Genomic DNA, 24,100 nt, shown 5'->3' on the forward strand with positions numbered 1-24,100 from the left:
TTGAATGGCTTAACATAAGGGATACATTTCTGTGCTTTACAATGACAATGGACAAGATGTCCGTTACCTTTTTGGACTTGAGAATCTGGGCCAGTGGATCCATTTTGAAATCAGTGGTATTTTAGAAACCAACTTATTGCAACATCTTATTAAGATATGACAGTTTTCACCAAAAGCCTTACCAGATAACATACCAGTGGGTCAGTTCCAGATTACTCAGGAATTGCTCAGATAAAAGTGATTATGACAAACTTGCAGATTTGCTGATGGAAAAACTGGAAGCAAATATCAGTGTCACCTTATCAAAAAAAGGCAGAAAGAGGGCTTGTCACAACCCTAGAGACTTACTTCTAAAGACTTCTGACAAACCTCCCAACACCCGTATGATGTGTGTCACCATGTTTGGTACACATTCTGATGTGATGAAGAAATTGATTCTGAGGCATTGGAAGATTCTTAACTCTGGACCTTTGAACTTTGAGAAGCCCCTCTTTGCATTTAAGAGAAGGCAGTATATGAGGGTCTTTTTTTTTCATACAAGACCCAAGAGACTGCACTTCGAATATTCCTCTATACACACTTTGTGGAAACTTCCATCTGTAATAGAACGTTTCCCCCTGCCGTCATTGTAGCATCTGTTCCCATACAAAACAAACAAATAAGTTGGACTTAGGTCAAAAGACACCATGAATCTTGAAACATCATACCAATTATGACGCAACAAACTGTGTATACGTATTGATTTGTACATGCGGCTTGATCTAAGTTGGTATGTCAACCAGGAAAATCAGGATACGCATTATTGAGCACAAGAGCACTTTTAGGTGCAAAAAGACAACCACCAGACTTATGTGCCATTTTGATCCTGCAAATCTCTCAGCGAATGATTTTTCCTGGCATGTCATAGAGAAACTTCAGACAGCCACAAAACAACAACTGTTTATTTGTGTACAATGACAGATTTATAGGCTGTCAAGTATGAATACGGGTCTCAACGATGATATCCCCTGATCCAAAGTAATGGGAATATAAGTGACCACAGCCCTCATTAACTCAGAGACCAGTGCCTCCCCACAAGCCTTTTTGCTTATATGTTAAAAAGCAGCACAGTCATATGCATTCATATGAATATGATATGCTATTATTTATTGTGGTGTCTGTATTATCTAGACCATGGGTACTTACAAACTTTTTCTCGGGGGTCAAAATTGCAGTATGGTTTGTGGCCGAGGGCTGCACTGAAGTGACAGCGGGGGGGGCGGGGCTTAGAGGGGGAACAACCACCCGCCCCCTTTTTCAAAACATTGTAACACACACAGCGCCATCTGAACACAGCGCCATCTGCTCCCACCCCTACCCCAGTAACACACAGCACCATCTGCACACAGCGCCATCTTCTCTCACCCCTACCCTAGTAACACACACTGCGCCATCTGCACACAGTGCCATCTGCTTTCACCCCTACCCCAGTAACACACACAGTGCCATCTGCACACAGCGCCATCTGCTTCCACCCCTACCCCAGTAACACACACAGCACCATCTGCACACAGCGCCATCAGCACTCTCCCCTACCCCAGTAACACACACAGCGCCATCCGCACACAGCGCCATCTGCACACAGCGCCATCTGCTCTCACCCCTACCCCAGTAACACACACACACACAGCGCACACACACAGCGCAATCTGCTCTCACCCCTACCCCAGTAACACACACTACATTAAAAACAAATAAATAAATAACCAAAGAGCCTTACCTGACTCAAAGCACTGTAAGATGCCACAAATGTAGAACGGCAGGCAGGCAGGCGGGCAGCAGACGTGGAGCCGGTGACAGGAAGCAGACGACAAAGCCCCGTAAAAGTTAGCTGCAAGCGCTGACTTTTATGGGGCTTTGGCTTCCAGGATCGTCACGGTAACGCCATAAACAATGGCCGCCGTACGTAAACATAGAGGAGGGCCGCGGGAGCATGCGCAAAGAAGCCACTGTTACGCATGCTCCCGCGGCCCTCTTCTATGTTTACATACTGCAGCCATTATCATATGGCGTTTGTTGTGCGTCTCGCGGGCCGCCAAGGTAGGTCCGTGGGGCCGCTGGCGGCCCGCAGGCCGTACTTTGAGTAACGTCGATCTAGACCATGGTTCCTTTGTAAAAATATCTTATTAGGGGACAATGATTAAAAGGATAGCACATTTTGTCACTGGGAATTGATACCTGAAAGAATATTTAATTTTGAAATACAACCCCTTCTCCTTCTCCTTTGTCCTCATCCAAACTGATGCACTAACAATACAAGTTTAATTTGTACCTACGTGAAAGTTCATCAGTAGCACAATAAGACTTAATAATTCTTCCATGCACACAATAACAAATCATCATTTTGGTATTCAATTACCATGGTCCTAGCACCTAAACCAACACATAGTTGAATGTTCTATTTTTGCACAGGGCTTTGATGAATTACAACTACATTTGCTGAGCCTCATTACTAGCGGGTACGTCGCTATATCACTTAGGTGCTGAATAATTTGAAGTGATTTAGTTATCTCCCGTGACTATCCAACCAATAGTGGACTTTTAAAGATTTTCAGTAAGGCACACACGAAGGTTTAAGCAATTTTGAGTCCAATAACATGCTGACTGTTACACGTTCATACAGTCATGTTTATTTCCTTCACTGTAAATGACACAAAAGTAGTCTAATCGTATTGCCCGGGCTTTGAAGATTACAAACCCCAGAGCTTCAGAGTGGTCACACCGCATAGTGCGCCAGACACAGCACCACTTGAGCCGGCCGCGGCTTGAAAGAAGCCTCGGCCCGGGATGCTGGTATTCTCCGGCATTCTGCTAGTGGGATGTAATAGATGAACAGGCGTTGACTGGACGTTGACGAAGTAGGCCGCTCCCTGCATACAGCAATGGGGTGTTTCTTTGTACCATTATGAAATATGTCTGAATGGAAATAATTATAGAGGGGCCTTGAAACAAGGCTTTACGTGTGATTTGAAAAAAAGGACTAAGGTTTTGAGGAGATTCTGGGTAACTAATAGTGTGGATATCAAAACATTTACACTTACTTGGTTTGGCGGGGCTGTGCATTAGACAGCCAACAGATCAACCAGGCTAATGCATGTTAATCCACCTTTACACCGAGTCAATATACTGCGGTCAGTCAGTATACAGCAGGAGCTTTGACCATTTCCTTCAAGGGCACTGAAGCTCTACAGGATACCCTTGTGACAAGGGTATATCATGTACACTCTGTCAGTACACAAGTCTAAAAACCTTTTGAGTAAGGTCATGCATCAAGGCAAACATTATGTTTCTTTAAAAAGGGGGGACTTTGCATGAGACGGGCAACATGCATATGCAACACATCATTTCTTGTGATTTATACCCCTCATCATACCAAAAAATCCCTTTCAGAAAACGCCGATTCTTATGGGTAACAACTACCATTAGGTTAATCACGATCATGATTAGGAATAAGAAGTGTGAACGGCGCTTTGACAAAGGAATGTGCAATTACCGGATGGGGTGCCACATGTGCTTATTTCATGTATACACACAATTGACAGCTTTACAGCATCACAGCAGTGAATTACACATGCTCTTGTGGTGGATTTACAGCAATATCCATACCTTCGTAACAAGAAATGATATCAGGGAACTTGATACGTTGATCCTTTCCTTAAAGAATTTTAAAATAAAAATAGAGAAACAAATTTAAAACAATTGAACGAGGTAGCTGTGAGGTGTCTGATAGTGGGAAAAAATAACTTACTGTTTGTTAATTGTGTTCCAGTTACAAATATGAATAAAGAACCCTGAGTCTTTACAAACTTTAAGAAGTACAGTCGGCCTTCATGGCCATTAAGAGGCTAAGGAAATATATTAAACCTTGTTTCACTGAGATACGATCACCTCTCATGTTTTGGCTAATTGTATTTCTTTCAGGTGCTTCCAAACGTGAGGTTTTTCTCCTAGTTCAGGTGAGAGCAGTAGGCCACACATTTTTTGTGTGGGGCACATGCATAGGCAGGCAGGGACAGGGTGACAGCCCTGACAAAGGCCGCAGACCCGATTGGGCTCTAAACAAGATCTGAAACCTATTGGAACAATATATAGGTTTTTAGGGACATTAATCCCCAAAATAACCTGGCTTTTAGTTTTAGATATACCCCGGGTACCCTAAATAAAGAGGTTTAATCCCTGGGTATACTAGGAGGTATTTTTAATAATGTTTTTGTCTGGATTTAAGCTTCTATCAGATAAGATACTTTGTAAAGGAACTCCCAACTATGGTTGAGTCTGCCCTCGTTGTATCATCCTACCGGGTGTGGATAGGTGCAAGGATGAAGCATGCCAGAATTAGTGGGTGAGGTGTCTAATCCAATTCTTTTTGGATATTGAAGGTAGATTGTGCCTGTGGTCCTTTTTAGTGTTCTTCTTGATTCCCCTCTTCAGGCCTAGTTACCATTTTTTGTACTTTTTAAAATATTGCTCAAAACGTTTTGTTTATAATAATTCATGAGAACAGTGTTATAAACGAGAATGTATATGTACATGCATTGACTACAGTTTCCAATAGCACCATCATTTACATGCAGCTACCTACAAGTCAGGGGTTGGGAGATCTGTCCTCCAAAGTTGTAGGTATAAATTTTACTTTGTTCGCTTTGAAAATGCATTTCTTTTTATTTGTTATAACTTTTTTATTGAAATTTTCCATCAAGTTCAAGCATGGATGATCCAAAAGAAAGTGAAAGAAAAAAAGGAACCATATAAAACATCCCAAAATTATAAACGTTAGCATTATGGCTAAGAGCCCATCTCCATTTGCGGGTGGGCATCATTAGTCGTTCCACCGTGGAGGGGTGCGGCCTTCAGGAAGTGGGTTATGACCAGAAGCGATCATGGGGTATGCCACTGAGAGGAAGGCGCAGAGTAAGACCCTTTAAAAGTGGGCTGGCTCCTGGTGGCTCCCTCTTTGTCTCCTTATGTGCTGCCACACAGAGGTTGCTGACTGAATTTTGTCACCTGCCCACTCCAACATGACTACATTAAAGCCCATTGTAACCAAATAACGGCACTGGTTCTTGAGGGCACTAAGCTGCCCAGTTGGCTGCCTCTTTCGGGAGAAGCCTTTCAGGGCTGACCTGCTGGTGGCCCTACACTTCTAGCCTTACCTCGGGTACCACAGAGATTATGTGGGGTGCTACCAAGAGTCACAGAATGCCCTGCCAGGGACCAATGTGCTATTGCTGGAGCTGTTAGAAATATTTGATGTGCCACTTCATCTCACCTGGTCTTTCTGTACTTTCTGTACTATGCTGCCCCCAAATGGGAATATAAATAGGATATGTGCAATTTTGTGTTTAGGTTTGCTATGTATTTTACTATATTTCCAATTGTGTATCATTATTGGCTGAAGTGCTTGTTATACCACCTTGTGTCATGTGAAGTAAATTTGCTACGCCCTAACCCAAGAAGTTGAGTCTGCTGCCTTTGTGGGAGAAGAGAGGACCCCACAGTTTGTAAGGGTGATTGACACCATCATCATCATTGCACAAGTGAGTGCACTGTGTCTCAGACAGCAACAACGTCTTCATACTGTGAAGAGCTTAGAAATACAGGTTCCAGTGTAACATGAAACATCATCTAACATGCACACCAATGACAGCGTGTAATATATGCGAGTGGCCTCGGAAAGCGACATGTTCCCAAGATCACTTGTGCAACTCATCCTGCCATGCTTTGAAGGAGCAGCCCAGGTGGAACGTCAACATGATGTCTATCTAGGGGCTCAAATATAGCATGCCAGTGGATTTTGTGGGGCATAGAGAAGGAGGGATAGTTATGTGTGATGTTATGAGTCTGCTTACAGTTCACAATGGCATCATAAGTTAGTATTGCCTCAGTGGGCTTCAGATGTTCCTCGGCAATGAACTTGGAGGTGACAGTTCTGAATAAATGTCCACTTCCTCTTTACATTATATCAGGGAGCTCAGCCAATATTGTGTTTGTGGCTGTGTCCCCTGCCAACAAAGTGATTTTGGGATCTAGTTGCACCTCCTCATTAATCATGTTTGAGAGCCTAAGTAGTATCTCCCACCAGTAGGAGAAAAATGCTGCAGCATCCAGGCTAAATGCAAACAGTCATCATCAATGGCCTCACATCTGACACATCTAGAGTCTTCTGGAATCCCAAATTTCCACAGTGATAAAGTAGTATAGGACAACCACTACAGAAACTTATAGTACATAATGTGCAGTCGGCTGCTTGTAAAAATCATACCTGTGTGGGTGCAACAAAGTTGCTATATGGCTATGGGAATCTCTTCCCAAGATTCTCCCTCCACTCTGCGCGAGCTGTAGCATGGCGTTCTTTTAATTCTTCTTGTAATATATGGGAAAGGTACAAAATCAATTACTTGGTGGACATAGCAGTGAACAGACGCTCCAATGTCTGAAAGGTAGGCGGTTCCTGAGATTGACAGGAAAAAGCTGGCCTACATGGTCCTCAAAGTCTATAGTGCAAAAGAACATCCAAGAGAGTGAGAGTTCCCTCTCCCCCCACTGTCTGCAAATGTGAGGAAGGTACCATTTATATAAATATTGCCCCATTCCCTGAGCCCTAGATTATTCAGTTGCGTTATAGCTTTGGGTTCGTGGTTTACCAGGAACTGTGTGTGGGAGATAATGCAAGGGTAGGTGGTGCAATTAAAGGATCTCCAGCTCAACTTTGTCTTTGAGTTAATTCCAAGCTCTATTAGTGAAAAAGTGGTGTTCATATCCTGTCTGGACCATGGGTTGTGGGGGCAAGCAGAGACGGGAGGGGCTTGGGTGTAGCTGCATCTGTCTCTATTGCTACATGCAGCACATTAGGGGCTGAAGGGTCCAGACGTAGACAAAGTGGGTTTGTGCAAACAGATAATATAGTTCTAGGTCAGGAGCTTTAAATTACCTTTTACTAGACAGGAGCACCAGTTTTTCTCACTTTATTCTAGAATGTCGCCCGGGCGATATTGATCAGAGCAGTTGGGTGTGGAGCACACTAAAAAAAGGTTCTGGAGAGTGGGATAGGTATGTTCACCAACAAATATGAAAATCTAGGTAACACTACCATTTCTATTAGTGAGATACGACCCACTAAAGATAATGGGTAATATGGTCTTTTACATTTCCCATGGTAGTCCCATCATTCTCATTGAGGACCACATCCATGTATTTATTGATCCACACTCCTAAGTATTTGATAGAGTCCCTACACCAGTCCAATAGATAATCTGTTTCAAATCGTGAGGTATTAGACTTCAGTGGGAAAATCTGTGACTTTTGTCAATTAAAAGTCACACCTGAGAATTCCGCAAATAATATATACTCTCACATTATGTCGTGTAGACATTTGTTCGGCCGCTTAATGTAGAGCGTATTGTGTGATTTATTGGTATAGTTAAGAGCAAATTGTGAATAGTGCTGTCAAAGTTTGTGACCAAAGGTTCCAATGCCAAAGCAAAGAAGACAGGAGATAAGAGGCAGTCCTGCTGTGTGCTCCGTGATGTAGGTATTCTGGGTGATGGATGATTATAAATCAGCACCCTAGCCACCAGGGAAGCATATAGAAGTTTTATCTGTTCCAGGAATGCTGGGGGCACTCCCTTACACTGCAATATACTAAACAGATAGGCCTATTCTATACAGTCAGACTCTGTGTGACATCTGTCGCATCCAGGGCAGGATCAATGTCATGGAACGGAGAAAATAGTGTGCATATGTTGTGTACCATGGATCTGCCCACAACAAAACCAGATTTATCAGGCCTCACCCTATCTGGCAGCAGTAAGGGCAGATGGTTGGCGAGGATCTTCGCATCATAGTTAATTAGTGATAGGTGTTGATTGGACTCACCATCATGTGCCGGATTTACCCGTTTCAGAAGCTCTATCAAAAGAGACTCTTTCATTGACAGGGGAGGAATCTGCATTCTCTGTCCCCCTCACATATGTCTAGTAAATGCGGGACGATGATGTATATATATCATTTATAAAATTCTGATGGAAAGCCATCAGAGCCGGGAATTTTACCTGAACGGAGTTTAAATATCACCTCTTTAATTTCATCCATTGTGAATGTCTGGAAAAGAAAGAGACGTGTACATCATCTAACCAGATTAGGAGAGTGTTTTCCAGGTATTCCAAGACAGAACAGGACTGAGTCATAGTCTTGAACGAATAGCGATCAGCAAACTATGACACAAAAGTCAACATAATCCTATCACTGATATGCTCTTGACAGCCGTGTTCAGCGTATATACCGAGGATATAAGTGGTGGCCCAAGGCCCCTTTATTTTTGAAACCAGAGTCCTCTGTGGATTCTCTCCTTGCAGAATGCCCGTACACTGGTGCATTTACCCTGGAATGTCACTTTTCTCTCTGCCACCTCTGTATATTCTGTAAGTTTACTTCTACCATGCGCTAAGGTAGTGTCAGGCCCACTGTGCATCAATGTGTGCTCAAGGGTCTTAAAATCTCTCTCTAGAGAGCTCAGATGCGTTAGGAGGATTTTAAGGACCACGTGATCTTTAGATATTCAAAATTCCCTTGCTTTCACTTTAAAGCCTCCAGACCATGCCATTGCCATCTACTGACCTCCACATTCCTCTGGACAAGGTCTATTACTTCTGACCGAAGTTCCTCAAAGAAGAGTTGATCCACTGAGCACTCTGCTCCCAGTTAACAACTAAAACCAATTGGGGCTGACTCCAAGGGGGTAAGACATATAACAGCCAGAGATCCGATAGTGTTTGAGCCAAATTGTTAGCTCACCCACCCATGTCACCACGTCCAATGTCACCAGCCAGAATCAAGCCTGGACCACGAGTCCTGGATAGCTGAATCAAACGTACCCTGCCTGTCAGATGGGTGTGTGTGTCTCCAAATATCGGGGCATGGTCTGCCATGATGCCGCTAAGCTGTGCTGCAGTAGACGACCACCCGTCAGTTGAGAACGATGGTCTATCTAGATGAGCTTGCAATTAAAAATCACCTTTCCCCCGTAGAGTTTTTAGCTTTGAGTTCGGTACCACCCACCACAATGTGGCAAAAAATCCCAGGTTGTCCATATTAAGCCAGAAGCAATTTAAATTAGTAAGATTAGTAGATCCCCTAGAGGATAGTGTAGCGGTCTTGATCTTCTGCCCTCAGACATTGCAGTGCTGGTCTGACAAGGAGCAAATCCCGATGATGAAGCATGTCACCTATTGGTGAGTAAGGCACTTGTTCCTGACTCAGGTCATTCACAGGAACCGTAACTTGTTTTCCCCTAGACCAAGGTGAAAATATTACCTGCTCACTCTTTTTGGAACTGTGCATTCATTGTTTTTCGGTATATATGGGAGTACATGCAGAAGACTAATTTTTCCTAAATCTCCCACTATTCTGAGTCCTTCTATTTCGTTTTTTTGATGTCATCACTTTTACCCATAAGGGACCATGATATATTCGTGGTGGACGTAGACAATGATCTCAGGTAATATCACAAAATCATAGAACGTGTGAACAGAAAATGTCCCCCCTGTCCCTCCCACATTGGTAGCCCAATTCTGCCAGGGAATATCCCTCAAAAACAAAAACATTGGCCAGATTTCCTCCTTCTGAAGTTAATTGGGGACTGCAGGGGCAGCCTAGAAAACAACATACAAGGGTGTTACCCATGTTGACCAAATATCGAGCCAATAGTAGCCGCTTCTAGGAGTACCGGGGGAAAGGGGAAGTGTTGGTGCATACATTATAAGCGTGAGTTCAGAAACCAGGTGGGCAGAGGGACATGTATGTTATGGCAGTGCCCATTGCAGATGTGGAATCAGAATCCATCTGCGATGTAGTAGGTGATATTGTCTAATTCTGTGCTTCCTCGTGTTATAGCTTTTTTCAGGCACTAAAGGGTTTGGTGTGGTGTTTGGAATATTGCGATTTCCTTCAGAGGATGATCTTAAGGCGGCAGGATACAGTATTGCACATTGGATTTCAGCCTCCATAAGTTATTTCTTCATCAATAGAAATTTGCACCTAGCCCTCTGCTTAGCCAGCGTGAAGTAGAGGACCAGAGAAATATCATTGTCCTTGTATGATAATTTGCGTCAGCCACTAGGCTGTGTTATGATCTGTGAAATTGAGGACTCTTGCAACAATAGGGAGAGGTGGGGCTGCAGGAGGCATTCTAGCACCCAGAGTTCTGTGTATCTCCACCAGCAATTTGGAGCAGTTCTCTGGACCAAAGAGCTGCAGGAGTAGTTTTTCCACATAATCTTCCAGCTGTCCAAAGTTGGTCAATTCTGGAATACCGTTGATGTGAACATTATTTCTTCTTGATCTGACTTTGAGATCTTTAGTTTTGGCAGCAATTATGTGCAGAGCTTTCTCAATAGTAGCGAATGTCTCGCCTCTTGTGTATAAAGTTTCTTCCACAAATGAAATCCTCTGTTCTATCGCTTTGAGCCTGCTGTTGTGTCTTTCCAGCTTCTAGGATATACTATCTATCCTTGATTAAGTTTAGGGTGTCCATCTAGCTATCTATCAACAGCAGGTTTCCTGCATGGTTCGCAACAGGGACCTCATGTCGTCATCAGGTATGCTAAGGCCTAATTCGGCCCAGACCCACCATTGTCAACCTCTTTATTGCGCTGGTTGTGCCAGGGCTCAGAATGGAGTTTTGGTTGGCATCCATCCATCTTTCCTATGACTGCCCATACAGCAGGGAGGGAGTAGAAATGTGCACATAGCTCTGCTTTAGGGCAATCTGGCAGTCTGAAAGCATGTGTGGGCTGTCGGGCATAGCGTAGCATCAGAATCACAAGAGCAGCCCAACCTATGAACCAACAGGGAGCATAGCTGCTTATATGGTTTTGATTACACAAGTTTTAAATGCTTAGTCAATGTAGAATACTACTTTTTAAATATTTTTTTCTTCTCCGGGAAAATATTTGCCATTATGGACAAGCCCTTCACCAAGATGCCTACTAAGTTCAGGTATGTTAACTTCCCATTCCCACGCCATATCAAAAATTAAATCCTGCCTTTAGCAGTAGTAAATATCTGATCCTTTTTAGGGTAGAAATGTGGCAAGGAAAGGTTTAGGGTAACCCACAAACTCACAGATGATTTGTGAGGTTTTGCCAACTTTCCTTGGCATTCCTGCCATTGAACGCTTACTCCCTGTTCTTTGGAACAGATTTATTCCCACATAAAATTAATCAGTCTACAAGTGCAAATTAACATTTTGTGAATTGCGAAAGTGAATTTGCTCTTGTAAATCTTGCTGTGTGTGCTTCAAAGTTGAACATGGGTGTGCAAATGACACGTAGCTTCATAAATGGCTACAACTCTGACAACAAGGGAACTGTAACACAAAACATTCAGCTATGCTGCGCGTTATTAAATTGAAAGCTCATAAAATGGTGACACAACCTGTTTTATGATGGTATGGTAGCTGGCTTCTTAGGTACCTTTCTCTAAAGTTCTAAACTTAATGTATAATTTGAGCAAGCAAGTAAAGCATAGCAGAGACTTGGATTATCTTTTAATTTGATAATCAACCCAGATACAATAAATTTTGAAAGAGCATTTCAACTGTTAATTTAACATTCCATGTCTACATACCATTGATGAAGTGGTGATGGACACATCTGGCTACTCTTATAGAAAATAATGCTGTGCATTATGTTGCAAACTTTAACCCCTTCGCGGCTAAGCCGTTTCCCACGTCTGTGTCAAGCCTTTTTTTGGCTATTTGGGGTTCGCACTTAGGCCTCCATACCCTTTTGTACACATAAGCTATCCACTGCAAATTTCTGTCCTTTTTTTCCAAAATCCTGTGGATTCCAAAGGTGCCCAGGGTTTGTGGATTCTTCTGGTGGGGACCGAGATATTAGCCAAAATAAAGCTATGATTTGTTGTTTTATTATTTAAATGGGAAAAAAGTCCTGCAGAAGAAAGCTTCTGTTTTTTCCCTGCCAATTGCATCAGCAAAGGGGTTTCGGTGCTAAAATCACCATCTTCCCAGCTTTCAGGAACAGGCAGACTAGAATCAGAAAAACTATTTTTTCAACGCAGTTTTGGCATTTTACTGGGACATACCCCATTTTTCCTATTCTTTGTGCTTTCAACCTCCTTCCAGGTAGTGACAGAAATGGGTGTGAAACCAGTGGTATAACCCAGAAAGCTATCCATTTATGAAAAGTAGACAAAATTCTGAATTCAGCAAAGGGTCATTTGTGTAGATCTTTCAAGGCTTTCCTATAGAAAGTAACAGTTAAAATAAATAAATATTGAAATTGAGTTGAAAAAATCTGCCGTTTTTGTCTACGTTTTCATCTGAAACTTTTTCCACCCTTGGCAGATTTTCAAAAGCAATATACAGTTATGCCTACTGGACCCTTCTGGTTTTGAGGCTATATAGAGCTTGTAGGTTCACCAAGAACCCAAGGTAACCAAAGCCAATAGATGAGCTGCACCTTGCAATGGGTTTTCATTGTGTAACGGGTATACAGCAATTCATTTGGTAAAATATAAAGAGTGAAAAATAGGTATCATGGAAACCTATATTTTTCCGAAATGGGCACAAGATATGGAGTTTAGAAGCATTGGTTATTTGCACATCTCTGAATTTGGGGGAACCCATACTAGCATGAGAATTACAGGGCATTTCTCAAAATGACTTCTCTCTTACACAGTCTTACATTTGGAAGGTGCAAAAGCAGAGAAAGACAATTGTTAATAACACTTGTTCTGCTATTCTCTGTTTCCCCAAGTCTCCCAATAAAAATGGTGCCTCTCTTGTGTGGGTAGGCCTAATGCTCGATCAGGATACGCCCCAAAACGCAATGTGGACACATCACATTTTCCACTGAAAACGGACAAGTTTTTTGCAAAATGCCTAGCTGGGGATTTTGGGCTTTACCTCAGCTGGCACTTAGGGAAACCTAGCAAACCTATATATTTTGGATAACTAGACACCTAGGTAAATCCAGGATGGGGTGACTTGTGGTGCTCTCACCAGAATCCTTTGCAAACAATAAAATTTGCTTAAAAACACATTTTCCTCACATTTTGGTGATGCAAAGTTCTGAAATCTAAGGGGAGACACAATCTTCCTTCTACCCAGCATTCCCCTAAGTCTTCCGATAAAAATGCTACCTCATTTGTGTGAGTAGGCCTAGTGCCTAAAACAGGAAACGATCGAAAGCGCAGCTTGGACACATCACATTTTTTCCACTGAAAACTGACATGTTTTTTTTAAAGTGCCTAGCTGTGGATTTTGGGCTCTACCTCCTCTGGCACCTAAGGAAACCTAACAAACCTGTACATTTTTTAAACTAGACACCCAGGGAAGTTCAGGATGGGGTGACTTGTGTGGCTCTCACTAGTTTCACTTTTCAGAATCCCTTGCAAACCTCAAAATGTGTCTAAAATCACATTTTCCTCACATTTCTGTGATGGAAAGTTCTGAAATCTGAGGGAAGCCACAAACCTCCTTCCACCCAGCATTTCCCCAAGTCTCCCAATAAAACTGGCACCTCACTTGTGTGGATAGGCCTCGTGCCTGCGACAGAGAAGGGTCAGAAATGTATTGTGGAGACATCAAAATTATTTATCACAAAATGACTTATTTTTGCAAGGGGGGCACCTGAGTTTTTGGTCTCAGGTTTGGCAACCACTGAAGGAAACCCACCAAACCTAGACATTTCTGAAAACTAGGCACTTGAGTCCAGTGAGGTGTGACTTGCGTGGATCCTCGAGCATTTTCTCACCCAGAATCCCCTGCAAACCTCAAATCTAGCTACATAATCACATTTTTCTCACATCTCTGTGTGGGATCACCGCACCAGCACACTTTTCCTATCACCCAGTGTTCCCCTCTGTCTCCCGATAAAAATGATACCTCACTTTTGTAGGTGGGCCAAGTGCCTGAAACAAGGAAGGGCAAAAAATGTGTAGAAATTTAGGGTGAACCAAAGTGGGTTCAAAAGGGCAGTTTTTTTTTTCAAACGTTTTTAGGCTGACTCTGCTTTAGGCACCCACAGAAGTGGGGCAGATTATTTTATCTGTACAGATGGGGCAATGCTGAGTGGTAGGAATTTTGTGGATTCCAGAAGTTTTCATCACAGAAATGAAGGGAAAATGTGTGATTTCAGGCAAAGTTGGAGGTTTGCTGTGCATTGTGGATAAGAAAATGATTTGGGGTGCCTGTGAAGCACACCACCCTGGACTCCCCCAAATGTTTAGTTTTGAGATGTGACTGGGACTGGTAGGTTTTTCCAGGTAGCAGCGTACCCAAGTCAAAAAATTGCAGCCGCTCACCATTGAAAGTGGGACGTCATTGGGAGTTAGCCAAGCTCTCTTGGCATATATGTAAAATCAAAACACAAAAGAGTCAAATGTCCTCTTGCTTGCCATTGGGGTGAGATGCTTTAGTCAGTGTGTTTGTGTTGGGGGGGCTGAAGGACTGTTACCCTCTTCAGTTTGGGTGGGGGGCATAACCATGCCCATAGTGGTGAACAGCTCCCACCCCTCAATTTGTTTTGAATTCCCTGGCATCTAGTGGGCTTTCAGCCCTCCTGGGCAGCGAATCGAGGGTAAATACTCCCTCGGCCCCCAGAGGGGCAGATTTGGGGTGGGGGCTTGGCCATACCCCACCCCTCTTTTTGAAAAAAGATATTAATCCCCATCCGCCCCTCTGGGAGGGGCGCTGGCAGAAAGACTGGTCATATGTTTGAAGCAGGTGGGGCATTGGCTAGCCCTTTTTGGGCAGTCCCCCCACCCCAAAGTTTGAAAAAAAAAACAATCCCTGGTGCCTAGTGGCCTTTCTGCTCCCTGGGGGGCAGATCGGGGACTAAAGACTGTTTACATATTTGGGGATGGGTGGCGGGCACTGGCAGGCCCATTTTGGGCAGCCACCTATTATTTAAAAAAGTCCCTGGCGCCTAGTGTGCTTTCTGCCCCCCGGGGGGAAGATCAGGAGCTATTGCCCCCATCTACCCCCCAGGAGGGCAGAAATACTGTTTATATATTTAGGAATGGGTGGGGGGCATTGGCATGGCCCATTTTGGGCAGCCCCCACCTCAGAGTTTGGAATGAAAAAGTAATCCCTGGTGCCAAGTGGGCTTTCTGCCACCCAGGGGGCAGATCAGGGGCTGTTGCCCCCATCTGGCCTCCAGGAGGGCAGGAAGACTGTTTACATATTTGGGAGTGGGTGGAGGGGCATTGGCATGCCCATTTGGGCAGCCCCCTACCCCTATACAATATAAATAACTGTCCATGCCACCTAGTGCCCTTTCTGCCCCCTCTGGGAGGCAGATCAGTTGCTTTTGCCCCTATCTGCCCCCATAAGGGGCAGAAAGACTGAAATATTGACCATAAAATAAGGGTGAGCAAAAGCACTTTCCCAAGGGGTTGGTCCCCCTCCCTGGTGTCTAGTAGAGGGAATCCCTGACCTTCTGTGGTGGTCCCCAAGCAGGAATCTACTAGGGAGGTTCTACCCTTTCCAACAATACCCCTCCCGTCTGCCTCAGTGGTCGGGGGGGCTGAGATAGGCCCCCGAGCACTGAGGCAGGGTAAGTGAAATGAGCCAGTTGGCTCATTTCACTTTCATTTTCACTGAAATGGCATCAGCGCAATGTGCTCGCTGGTCGTCATTTCAATGAAAACAAAAAAAACTGCCTGACCTCCCGAGGCTGTTTCTTTGAGAGGGGAATCCCTCTAGTGCCTGCACCAGAGGGATTTCTTGCTCGTATGCAGAGGACGACCGGGGACTGGGGCTGTCCTCAGCATCAATAGGTTAACTATTTTGCTGGGGGCCCCAGAGAACTTATTCCCATAAACCTCAGAAGAGTGCCATTTGTGCCTGTTATAACCTGTATTCATCTTGCTTATTTGCAGATAGTTGTCTCTCTCTGCACTTTAAATATTTATTTATATTGCATGGTATGAGGACGGGTAGCTGGTTGATTTAGTCATTTCTTAGACCTGGCAGAATTATAGGGAACTGCCTACTGCTGGGTCGGCCAGCGCTAGTTGATTGACACCCACTCTTGTGTTTTACAGTTGGGATCATAAAAAGGAGTAGGAAAACACAAAAGTGAGGGTGGAATGCTTAAAATAATCTCAGCCACTGGTAATTATTGGTCTGCTTGCTAATTCTTCTGTTTGCTTACTGTTCTGCTAATGACAGAAGTCAGCTTTATGCAAATCCCTTTTGATACTGCTCTGGAATGAACAGCCCACGCTGAACAGGCAAGCCCTGAGCCATATGAGCTTATGCAAAAGCAACTCCAGACTTGTTGGGCCTCGGAGCTATGTCTGAGCTATTCATCGCACTTATAACATCTCATTGAGAGCATAAAAGAATTAAAGAAGTGATGTACTCAAAACCTTAACTGATCTCTTTTATTGGTAGTTACTGTGGGTTGCATGTCAGTCCAAAATATGTTGCTTCTATGCCACGGCAAACAGGCACCAACTACACAGGAGGATACGGAGCCTTATCCTCTAAGCACACGGAGAAGACAAAGCTAAAATATACCTTGTATGCAGAAATAAGGATAATGAGTGCTCTTCAAACGCATGATGAGCAGATGTATTTTCCTGTTAGTCACGGCTCGCTGTGCGGTGAAGGGCAAGTTGGTGCACAGCGGGCAACAAAATAAACCCAAAAATTAAATTAAAAAAATTAATTGATTTACCTGACTCCCGAGTCCCTGCTTTATCGTTGGTCTTCAGGCTGCACTGCAGGCACAGGCTCCCAGCCTGCCCTGCGGCCAACCCTAATGCTGCTCTCATGCTGCTGGCGGCATTAGGATTGGCCAGAGCGCCCTGACTTGGCACTTCCAGGCAGAAAGGAAGCCTGTGCCTGCTCTCTCCAACCCAGCAACACAGTGATGGGTTGGAGAGAGCTCAGTGCGCATGTGTGTTTGGCCGTACTGAGACAGCCTGCCAAACACAAATGCACACTGAGTGGAGTGCACACCACTCTCCCTCCATGCTTGTCATCCCCATTGTCCTGCCCATTTAAAAATAAAACTATAATAAACACTGTTTATTATTGATTTACTTTTAGAATTTTGCAGCTGCTGCTGCTGCTGCTGGCGGGTGGGCGACGCTATCATATCTGCTATGGCGGAGGAGTGGCTCTTCTGCTATGGCAGAGGAGCGTCGCCGCTGGTTCCTGTAAGTATGAACGGCAATAGTGGTTGGAGGGAGGGTTATTGTCTGAGGCGTTGACTCCTTACTCAAAGCAAAGCCTGCAACACGAGGTGAAATACACTTCTCTAGATCCAGAGGAAGATCACTAGGTACTTCTTTCTTTTCTTCCTTGCTGCAGCTGACCACAGAGACAGACAGATACACAACCACCTTAACTCTACACCACCAATACAGCTCCTCTATGCATTTCGTTTTAGGAACGTGGCTGGGAGAAACGACTTCAGCAAGTATTCGGAGACAGCAATGTTGGAAAACTTACAAGAGAGGCTGAAGAGCAGGCTCGCCTTTATAAGCAACGCCTTCCCAAAGCAGGTGAATATTTGGTACAACCATCAGCACGTCAGTCATTTCTTGATTGGTTTTACCATAAATAATTTGTATTTGCTTCCAGAGTGCACGAAAATATCCGAGTTTTTATGTTGTGTCAACTCTCCCACCTGTATTTCATTCACGCAAGTGTAGGATCAGTGTCTGAAAAACTGAAAATGCATGGTGATGCTAACCTTCAATGAGGTGCTGTTTTGTCTTGCCCCAGTCAGTACTGTTTTGCATCAAAATCAGTGTTTGTATTTGTCTGTGTAGTGTACAAATGGTTTTTGGTGGAGCAAAGAAGTATTGAGCTCCACAAAATAAAAGGAAACAAAACGTGTACCTTTATAATATGTAATATGGTGCTACATACCAACTAGGTGCAAGTTAGCATAACCTGGTCATTTTAAAGTCGGCCTTAAGAGGTCTCATCACAAAATAATTTTCATTAGCTCTTATGAAGCAGCAGATGGGCAGAGTTTGCTCTAACCAATGCGTACACCGGTATCATGAAACTACAGTTTCTGCAGCGGACTGCACACATGACAGCTGTGCCATGTGGTTTAGTCACAGACAAATCTTTTTTTTTTCGATGGGATACATTTTTTTACATGAATGTGTGTATGAATGGAGCTACTAAGTGTGTAGCGCACGCGCACACATTTTATTTCGCACCTGGCTACCCACATTTCGTAATACTGAATTATCTATCAGACATGATCTAAATGTTCCATGTTTTATGTCCTGCTATATAAAATATTTCACACATTGATAGATGAGGAGGAATGGGTGTCGGGTTTGTCAAGGTTTATAGAGGTTATTAGGCTCATAGCTGCTTTCCCGTTCACCACCTCTTCCCCAATTTAATGCAGTGGTTCTGGAACAATTTCCAGAGTGGAAGTGCTGCCATCAGTGTTGCATGGCACAGGTGATCTAAGCAGTACGATGATAAGGGTGTGGTATGTAGCCAGCTGGTGTCCATATAGACAGCACATTTTTCATGGAATTGGCTACTAAATTTGCTGGTAAAACTCCATATTACACACACGAGAATTTGTGGAAATCAGGTTTAAGCGAATAATTATAATTTGCATATCTTTAATAAAGAGGATTTTGTTTGATCTTTTTGATCTTTAAAAAAAAGTTTGTTTTCAACACATTTCACAATTACAAAAAACTGTTTTAACCGCTGATATATTTTGAAATGTGTAAAGTCCTTTGCAGATAGTTAAGGTTAGCTGTTTCAGAAAAAAGTGACACCCTACAGCCTTACCTTTGGCACTCCCTGTACTATAGCAAGATTGACTCATTGTTCACTTTGCAAAATTGTCTCACTTTGTATTTAGGGAATAAAAAGTAAACACCAACCTCCCTGTTAAACAAATAGGCAGCAATTTGTTAGAAGACAAAGCCTGGAATTTAACGTCTTTCTGTGTTCACACAGAGCATGTGCCAAGATAAAGACAACGTTTTATTGCTCATTCACCTTCTGAACTCCAGCATAGTTATTTCTGGGGGTACTGCAGACCCTGTCCTCAACCCCATTTCGCAGTGGTAGGCGGGTATATATCTTAACGTGTAAGGCAAACATCGATTTTCAAGTCAATTGTCATTTGGTTTTCAGTTTGAGTTTCAGCTGTATTTTCATTTTGTTTAGCCACTCACCTTTGTCCCATTGCCCCCACTGCCTCGCACTCTCTTTTGAGGTGTCTGTTCATCCCTGTGGCTTATGGTCTCTCTATCCCCAGCTCCAGTTACAGGCAATGGTCCTCCAGACTAGAGTTCTGGTGTCCAGTGCTGCAGCTTCCTGGTTACCTACCTTTTTTGACACAGGATATCTCACAATGGAGACTCTTTCACGCGTCATTATTACATAACCATTTTGTGGGTGATACCACATGTTTTCAGACTAGAGAGGGAGCAGGTTAAGGCATACACATCACAATTTCCTGATGAGATCACTTATTAAAACATTAGCAGCCTTGTACCCGAAGACGGCCTTGCGCACCCTGACGAGCAAGTTACTTAGCTTCGGTAACGCTTTTTCTGGTGGATACATTAGCTACCTGTGGATTCCTCACCTAATGAATTCTCCCCATGCGTAGCATTCGACGGAAACTTCTCTCTAGCTCTGCACGTCGGTGAGGACGTCACAATTGCCCGACTCCACGCGGCTCCGTGTGATGTCATCGTGGCAATAAGAGGCCCTCACCGCCGTGCTGACGTCAGATTACACCATTTTTGACGTGCCTTTGAAACATACAGAAAACACTTCATGATCGTAAATAATAAAACTTTATAGAGAACCTTCATATAAAAACTTTCACAAAAAGTTCCTTAAAAGAACGTACCATATTGAGCAGTTTGCAAACATGGAAATAACCTGAATTGCAACCATGAACATATATACATATAAAGAAACATAGAATTTAAGGCACTGAAGTGCACACCCAAGGCGAACCCGGTATGACCAGACAGACAACGGGGAGGCGGGAGGGACCATGAGGAATCCACAGGTAGCTAATGTATCCACCAGAAAAAAGCGTTACCGAAGGTAAGTAACTTGCTCTTCTGATGGAGACAACTACCTGTGGATTCCTCACCTAATGAATAGAGTCCCAAAGCAGTACCACCTCGGAGGAGGGTGTCCATCTGGTCACACCAGGAACTCCTGCAGCACAGACCGCGCAAAATGGCCATCCCTCCGCACCTCCGAATCCAGACAATAATGCTTTACAAAGGTGTGGAGGGAAGACCAAGTCGTGGCCTTATAGATGTCCGCCACCGGAACACCTCTGGCCAAAGCCAATGATGTTGACTTGGCCCTGGTGGAATGGGCTCTGATCCCCTCAGGAGAATCTTTCTTCGCCAAAGAATAACATATTGTTATACAAAGAACGACCCACCTGGAGAGCGTTCTCTTGTGGACGGCCTTCCCCTTCCTCTTCCCCACGTATCCGATAAAGAGTTGTTCATCCAACCGGAACTCTCTCATCCTGTCGATATAAATGCTGAGAGCCCTCCTAGGGTCCAGACGATGGATTCTTTCCACCTCCTTAGATGGGTGCGGAGGAGGGTAGAACGACGAGAGAGTTATGGATTGTCCCGAGTGAAACGGAGACACTACCTTGGGGAGGAAAGCCGCCCTGGTCCTCAAAACCACCTTGTCCTTATGAAAAGTCGTGAAAGGCGGGTGAACAGAAAGGGCCTGCAGTTCACTAACACGCCTAACCGATGTAATGGCTGTCAAAAACACAGTTTTGAAAAACAAATACCTCAAGGGACAAGAATGAAGCGGCTCAAAGGGGGAGCCCATCAAAAAAGTCATCACTAGATTCAGGTCCCACTGCGGCATAATAAAAGGAGAGGGAGGAAATCTATTAGTAAGCCCCTTCAAAAATCGTAAAACCAAAGGAGTTTTAAATAAAGAGGGTTGATCTGGAAGACATAAGAAGGCCGAAAGGGCCAAAAGATAGCCTTTAACAGTGGCCACAGCACAACCGCTCTGAGCCAACGACAATGCAAATAACAAAATATCTGAAAGATGGGCACTTAAGGGATCAATTTTCTGCTCTCCACACCAACAAACGAATTTAGCCCACCTGCTCTCATAGACCGATTTGGTGGAGTGTCGCCTGGCCGATAAAAGAACATCCACCACCTCTGGTGGGAGAGAAAAAGCACTCAGGTTGCCCCGCTCAATCTCCAGGCATGAAGTGCAGGCTCTGGAGGTGGGGTGTAAAACCTGCCCCTGCGACTACGAGAGGAGGTCTGCCCTGAAAGGGAGACGGAGCAGGGGGCACAGCGAGAGTTGAAAAAGGTCTGCATACCATACCCTTCGTGGCCAATCCAGAGGTATTAGAATGACTTGGGCCCGGTCTTGCCGAATCTTACTCAAAACACGAGGAATCAAGGGTATGGGGGGAAACTCGTAAAGCAGCTGGTTGCACCAGGACATCTGAAACACGTCCCCTAACGGTCCTTGCATCAGATACTGAAGGCTGCAGAGCAATGGACAGTGCGCGTTCTCCCGAGTGGCAAACAGGTCTATCTGGGGAAAACCCCACCTCCGAAAGAGGTGAAGAATGAGATCCGGATGCAGACACCACTCGTGGTCGTCCGAGAAGAAGCGACTGAGTCTGTCCACCCTTACGTTTTGGACCCCGGCCAGATGGTTTGCTACTACGCAAAGCTGATGGTCCCGAGCCCAGGACCAGAGTCGCAGAGCCTCTCTGCAAAGAAGGTACAACCCTACACCCCCCTGCTTGTTGATATACCACTTTGCGGTCGTGTTGTCCGTCAGGATCTGAACTGACTGACCGCGAAGGGATGGGAGGAAGGCCTTGAGGGCCAAACAAATCGCCCGCAGTTCCAGCAGATTGATATTAAATCTCTGCTCTCCTGGAGACCAACGACCCTTGATCTCCAGATCCTCCAGATGAGCTCCCCACCCTAAGGTGGAGGCATCCGTTATCACCGTGGTCACCGGAGTTGGCTGCGAAAACGGCTTCCCTTGTGAAAGGTTGCCTTGCGCAGCCCACCATCGGAGATCCGCTGCAGTGTCTCTGGAGATCTTTATCGACTCCCCGAGATCTCCTCTATGTTGAAACCACTGCCTGCGGAGGCACCACTGAAGAGCCCTCATATGCCAGCGTGCATGAGTGACCAACAGAATGCAAAAAGCGAACAGACCTAGCAGACGAAGGACTTTGAGGACTGGAATTACCGCTCCTTCTTGAAACATCGGAACCAACACCTGAATATCCTGTATCTGCTGTGGCGGAGGAAAGGCCCGATTTAATGTCATGTCCAGTACTGCCCCTATGAACAGGAGGCGTTGAGAGGGCTCTAGGTGAGACTTGGGCACATTTATTGAAAAACCCAGACTGTACAACAACTGGGTTGTCAGCTGCAGATGACGCAACACAAGCCCCGGGGACTCGGCTTTGATCAACTAATCGTCCAGGTAAGGGAATACTGCTACTCCCTTCCTCCTGAGGTGGGCTGCAACAACCGCCATCACCTTCGTGAAGACCCGAGGTGCGGAAGTAAGACCAAAAGGAAGGACCGCAAACTGATAGTGCTGCAACCCTACCACAAACCGGAGATACTTCCTGTGCGACTTGAGAATGGGAATGTGAAAATAAGCATCCTGCAAGTCGACCAACACTATCCAATCCTCCTTGTTCAACGCCAAAAGCACCTGTGCCAGAGTCAGCATTTGGAATTTCTCCTGTTTGAGGAACCAATTCAAAACCCTCAGGTCCAAAATAGGTCTCAGACGACCATCCTTTTTGGGGATCAGGAAGTACCTGGAATAACACCTCTGACCCCTCTCTTGCTCCGGAACCAACTCCACTGCGCCCTTCAACAATAGGGAGAGAACCTCCTGTTCTAGCAACAGGAGATGATCTTCTGAACAAGAGGAAGGACGGGGAGGGAAGGGAGGAGGAATCTCCCGAAAGGGAAGAGCATAACCTTTTCTTACCACACTGATGACCCAGGAATCTGATGTTATGGACTCCCATATGGGAAGAAAAAGAGAAAGCCTCCACTCTACCGGAGAGACACGAGAGACAATGGCAAGAGGACTAGGGCTGCTTTCCTTGTGGTAACCCTCCAGAGGAAGAGGAAGGGTGCTGCTGCTAGGTGGCCCCTCTTGTGCGGACTCTACCCCACCCCCTTAGCGATCGATAAGGGAGGCTGGAAGACTGCTGCCCTGGCTGCTGTGACCTCCCATGAAAGGAAGCCCCTCTACCAAAAACTCACAGCCGTCTGAATGACACAAACGGGGTGGAAGCAGCCTGCAGACTCAAAGACCTAGCAGTGGCCCTACATTCTTTAAAGCGCTCTAGTGCAGAGTCCACTTTTGATCCGAATAGTTTTGCCCCATCAAAAGGCAAATCCAATAGCGTGGTCTGGACGTCAGAAGAAAAACCAGAAGTGGTTAACCACGCATGACTCCTGGTAGCAATGGAAGTCCCCATGGCTCTTGCAACAGAGTCTGTGGTATCCAGCCCTGACTGAATAACTTGCATAGCCGCCGCCTGAGGATCCGAAAGAAGGCTATGCAAGTCCTGGGGCATGTCAGGAAGAACAGTCTTTGCCGCATCCATTACAGCATGTATATACCTGCCAAGAATACAAGTAGCACTGGCAGATTTCAGCGCCATGCTGCATGATGAAAACACCTTCTTGGCCTATTGGTCCATTCGCTTGGATTCCCGGTCCGATGGGACTCCCAGAAACGAACCAAGGGCCGAACTCAAAGAGCAAGATGCTTGCACCACTAGACTCTCTGGCGAAGGGTGTTTTGACAAAAACTCCGGGTCCCCAGACGCAGACCTATAACGCCTGGCCACTGATCTACTAACCGCCGAAGAGGTGACAGGCTTCTTCCACACCTCTTCGATTGGTTCCATTAGAGCCTCATTAAAAGGTAAAAGAGGGTCCGCCATGGCTGTAGTAGGATGCAAAACTTCCGTCAACAGGTTGGTCTTAACCTGTGCCGTAGGTAAGGGAAGTT

The 24,100-nt window shown here is 44.9% G+C and overlaps 1 protein-coding gene across 2 annotated transcripts in view; it reads left to right on the forward strand.

Moving 5' to 3' along the window:
• LOC138295763 (uncharacterized) overlaps window positions 1-24,100 on the forward strand; it is a 460,809-nt gene that overhangs the window by 197,361 nt on the left and 239,348 nt on the right. For both annotated transcript variants that reach the window (XM_069234273.1, XM_069234274.1), the window contains exon 8: window positions 17,463-17,577. In XM_069234273.1, the coding sequence (XP_069090374.1) occupies window positions 17,463-17,577 (115 nt within the window). The remainder of the gene's footprint in view (window positions 1-17,462; window positions 17,578-24,100) is intronic.

This window comes from Pleurodeles waltl, chromosome 5 (assembly GCF_031143425.1).
Source record: "Pleurodeles waltl isolate 20211129_DDA chromosome 5, aPleWal1.hap1.20221129, whole genome shotgun sequence".
Lineage (NCBI taxonomy): Eukaryota > Metazoa > Chordata > Amphibia > Caudata > Salamandridae > Pleurodeles > Pleurodeles waltl.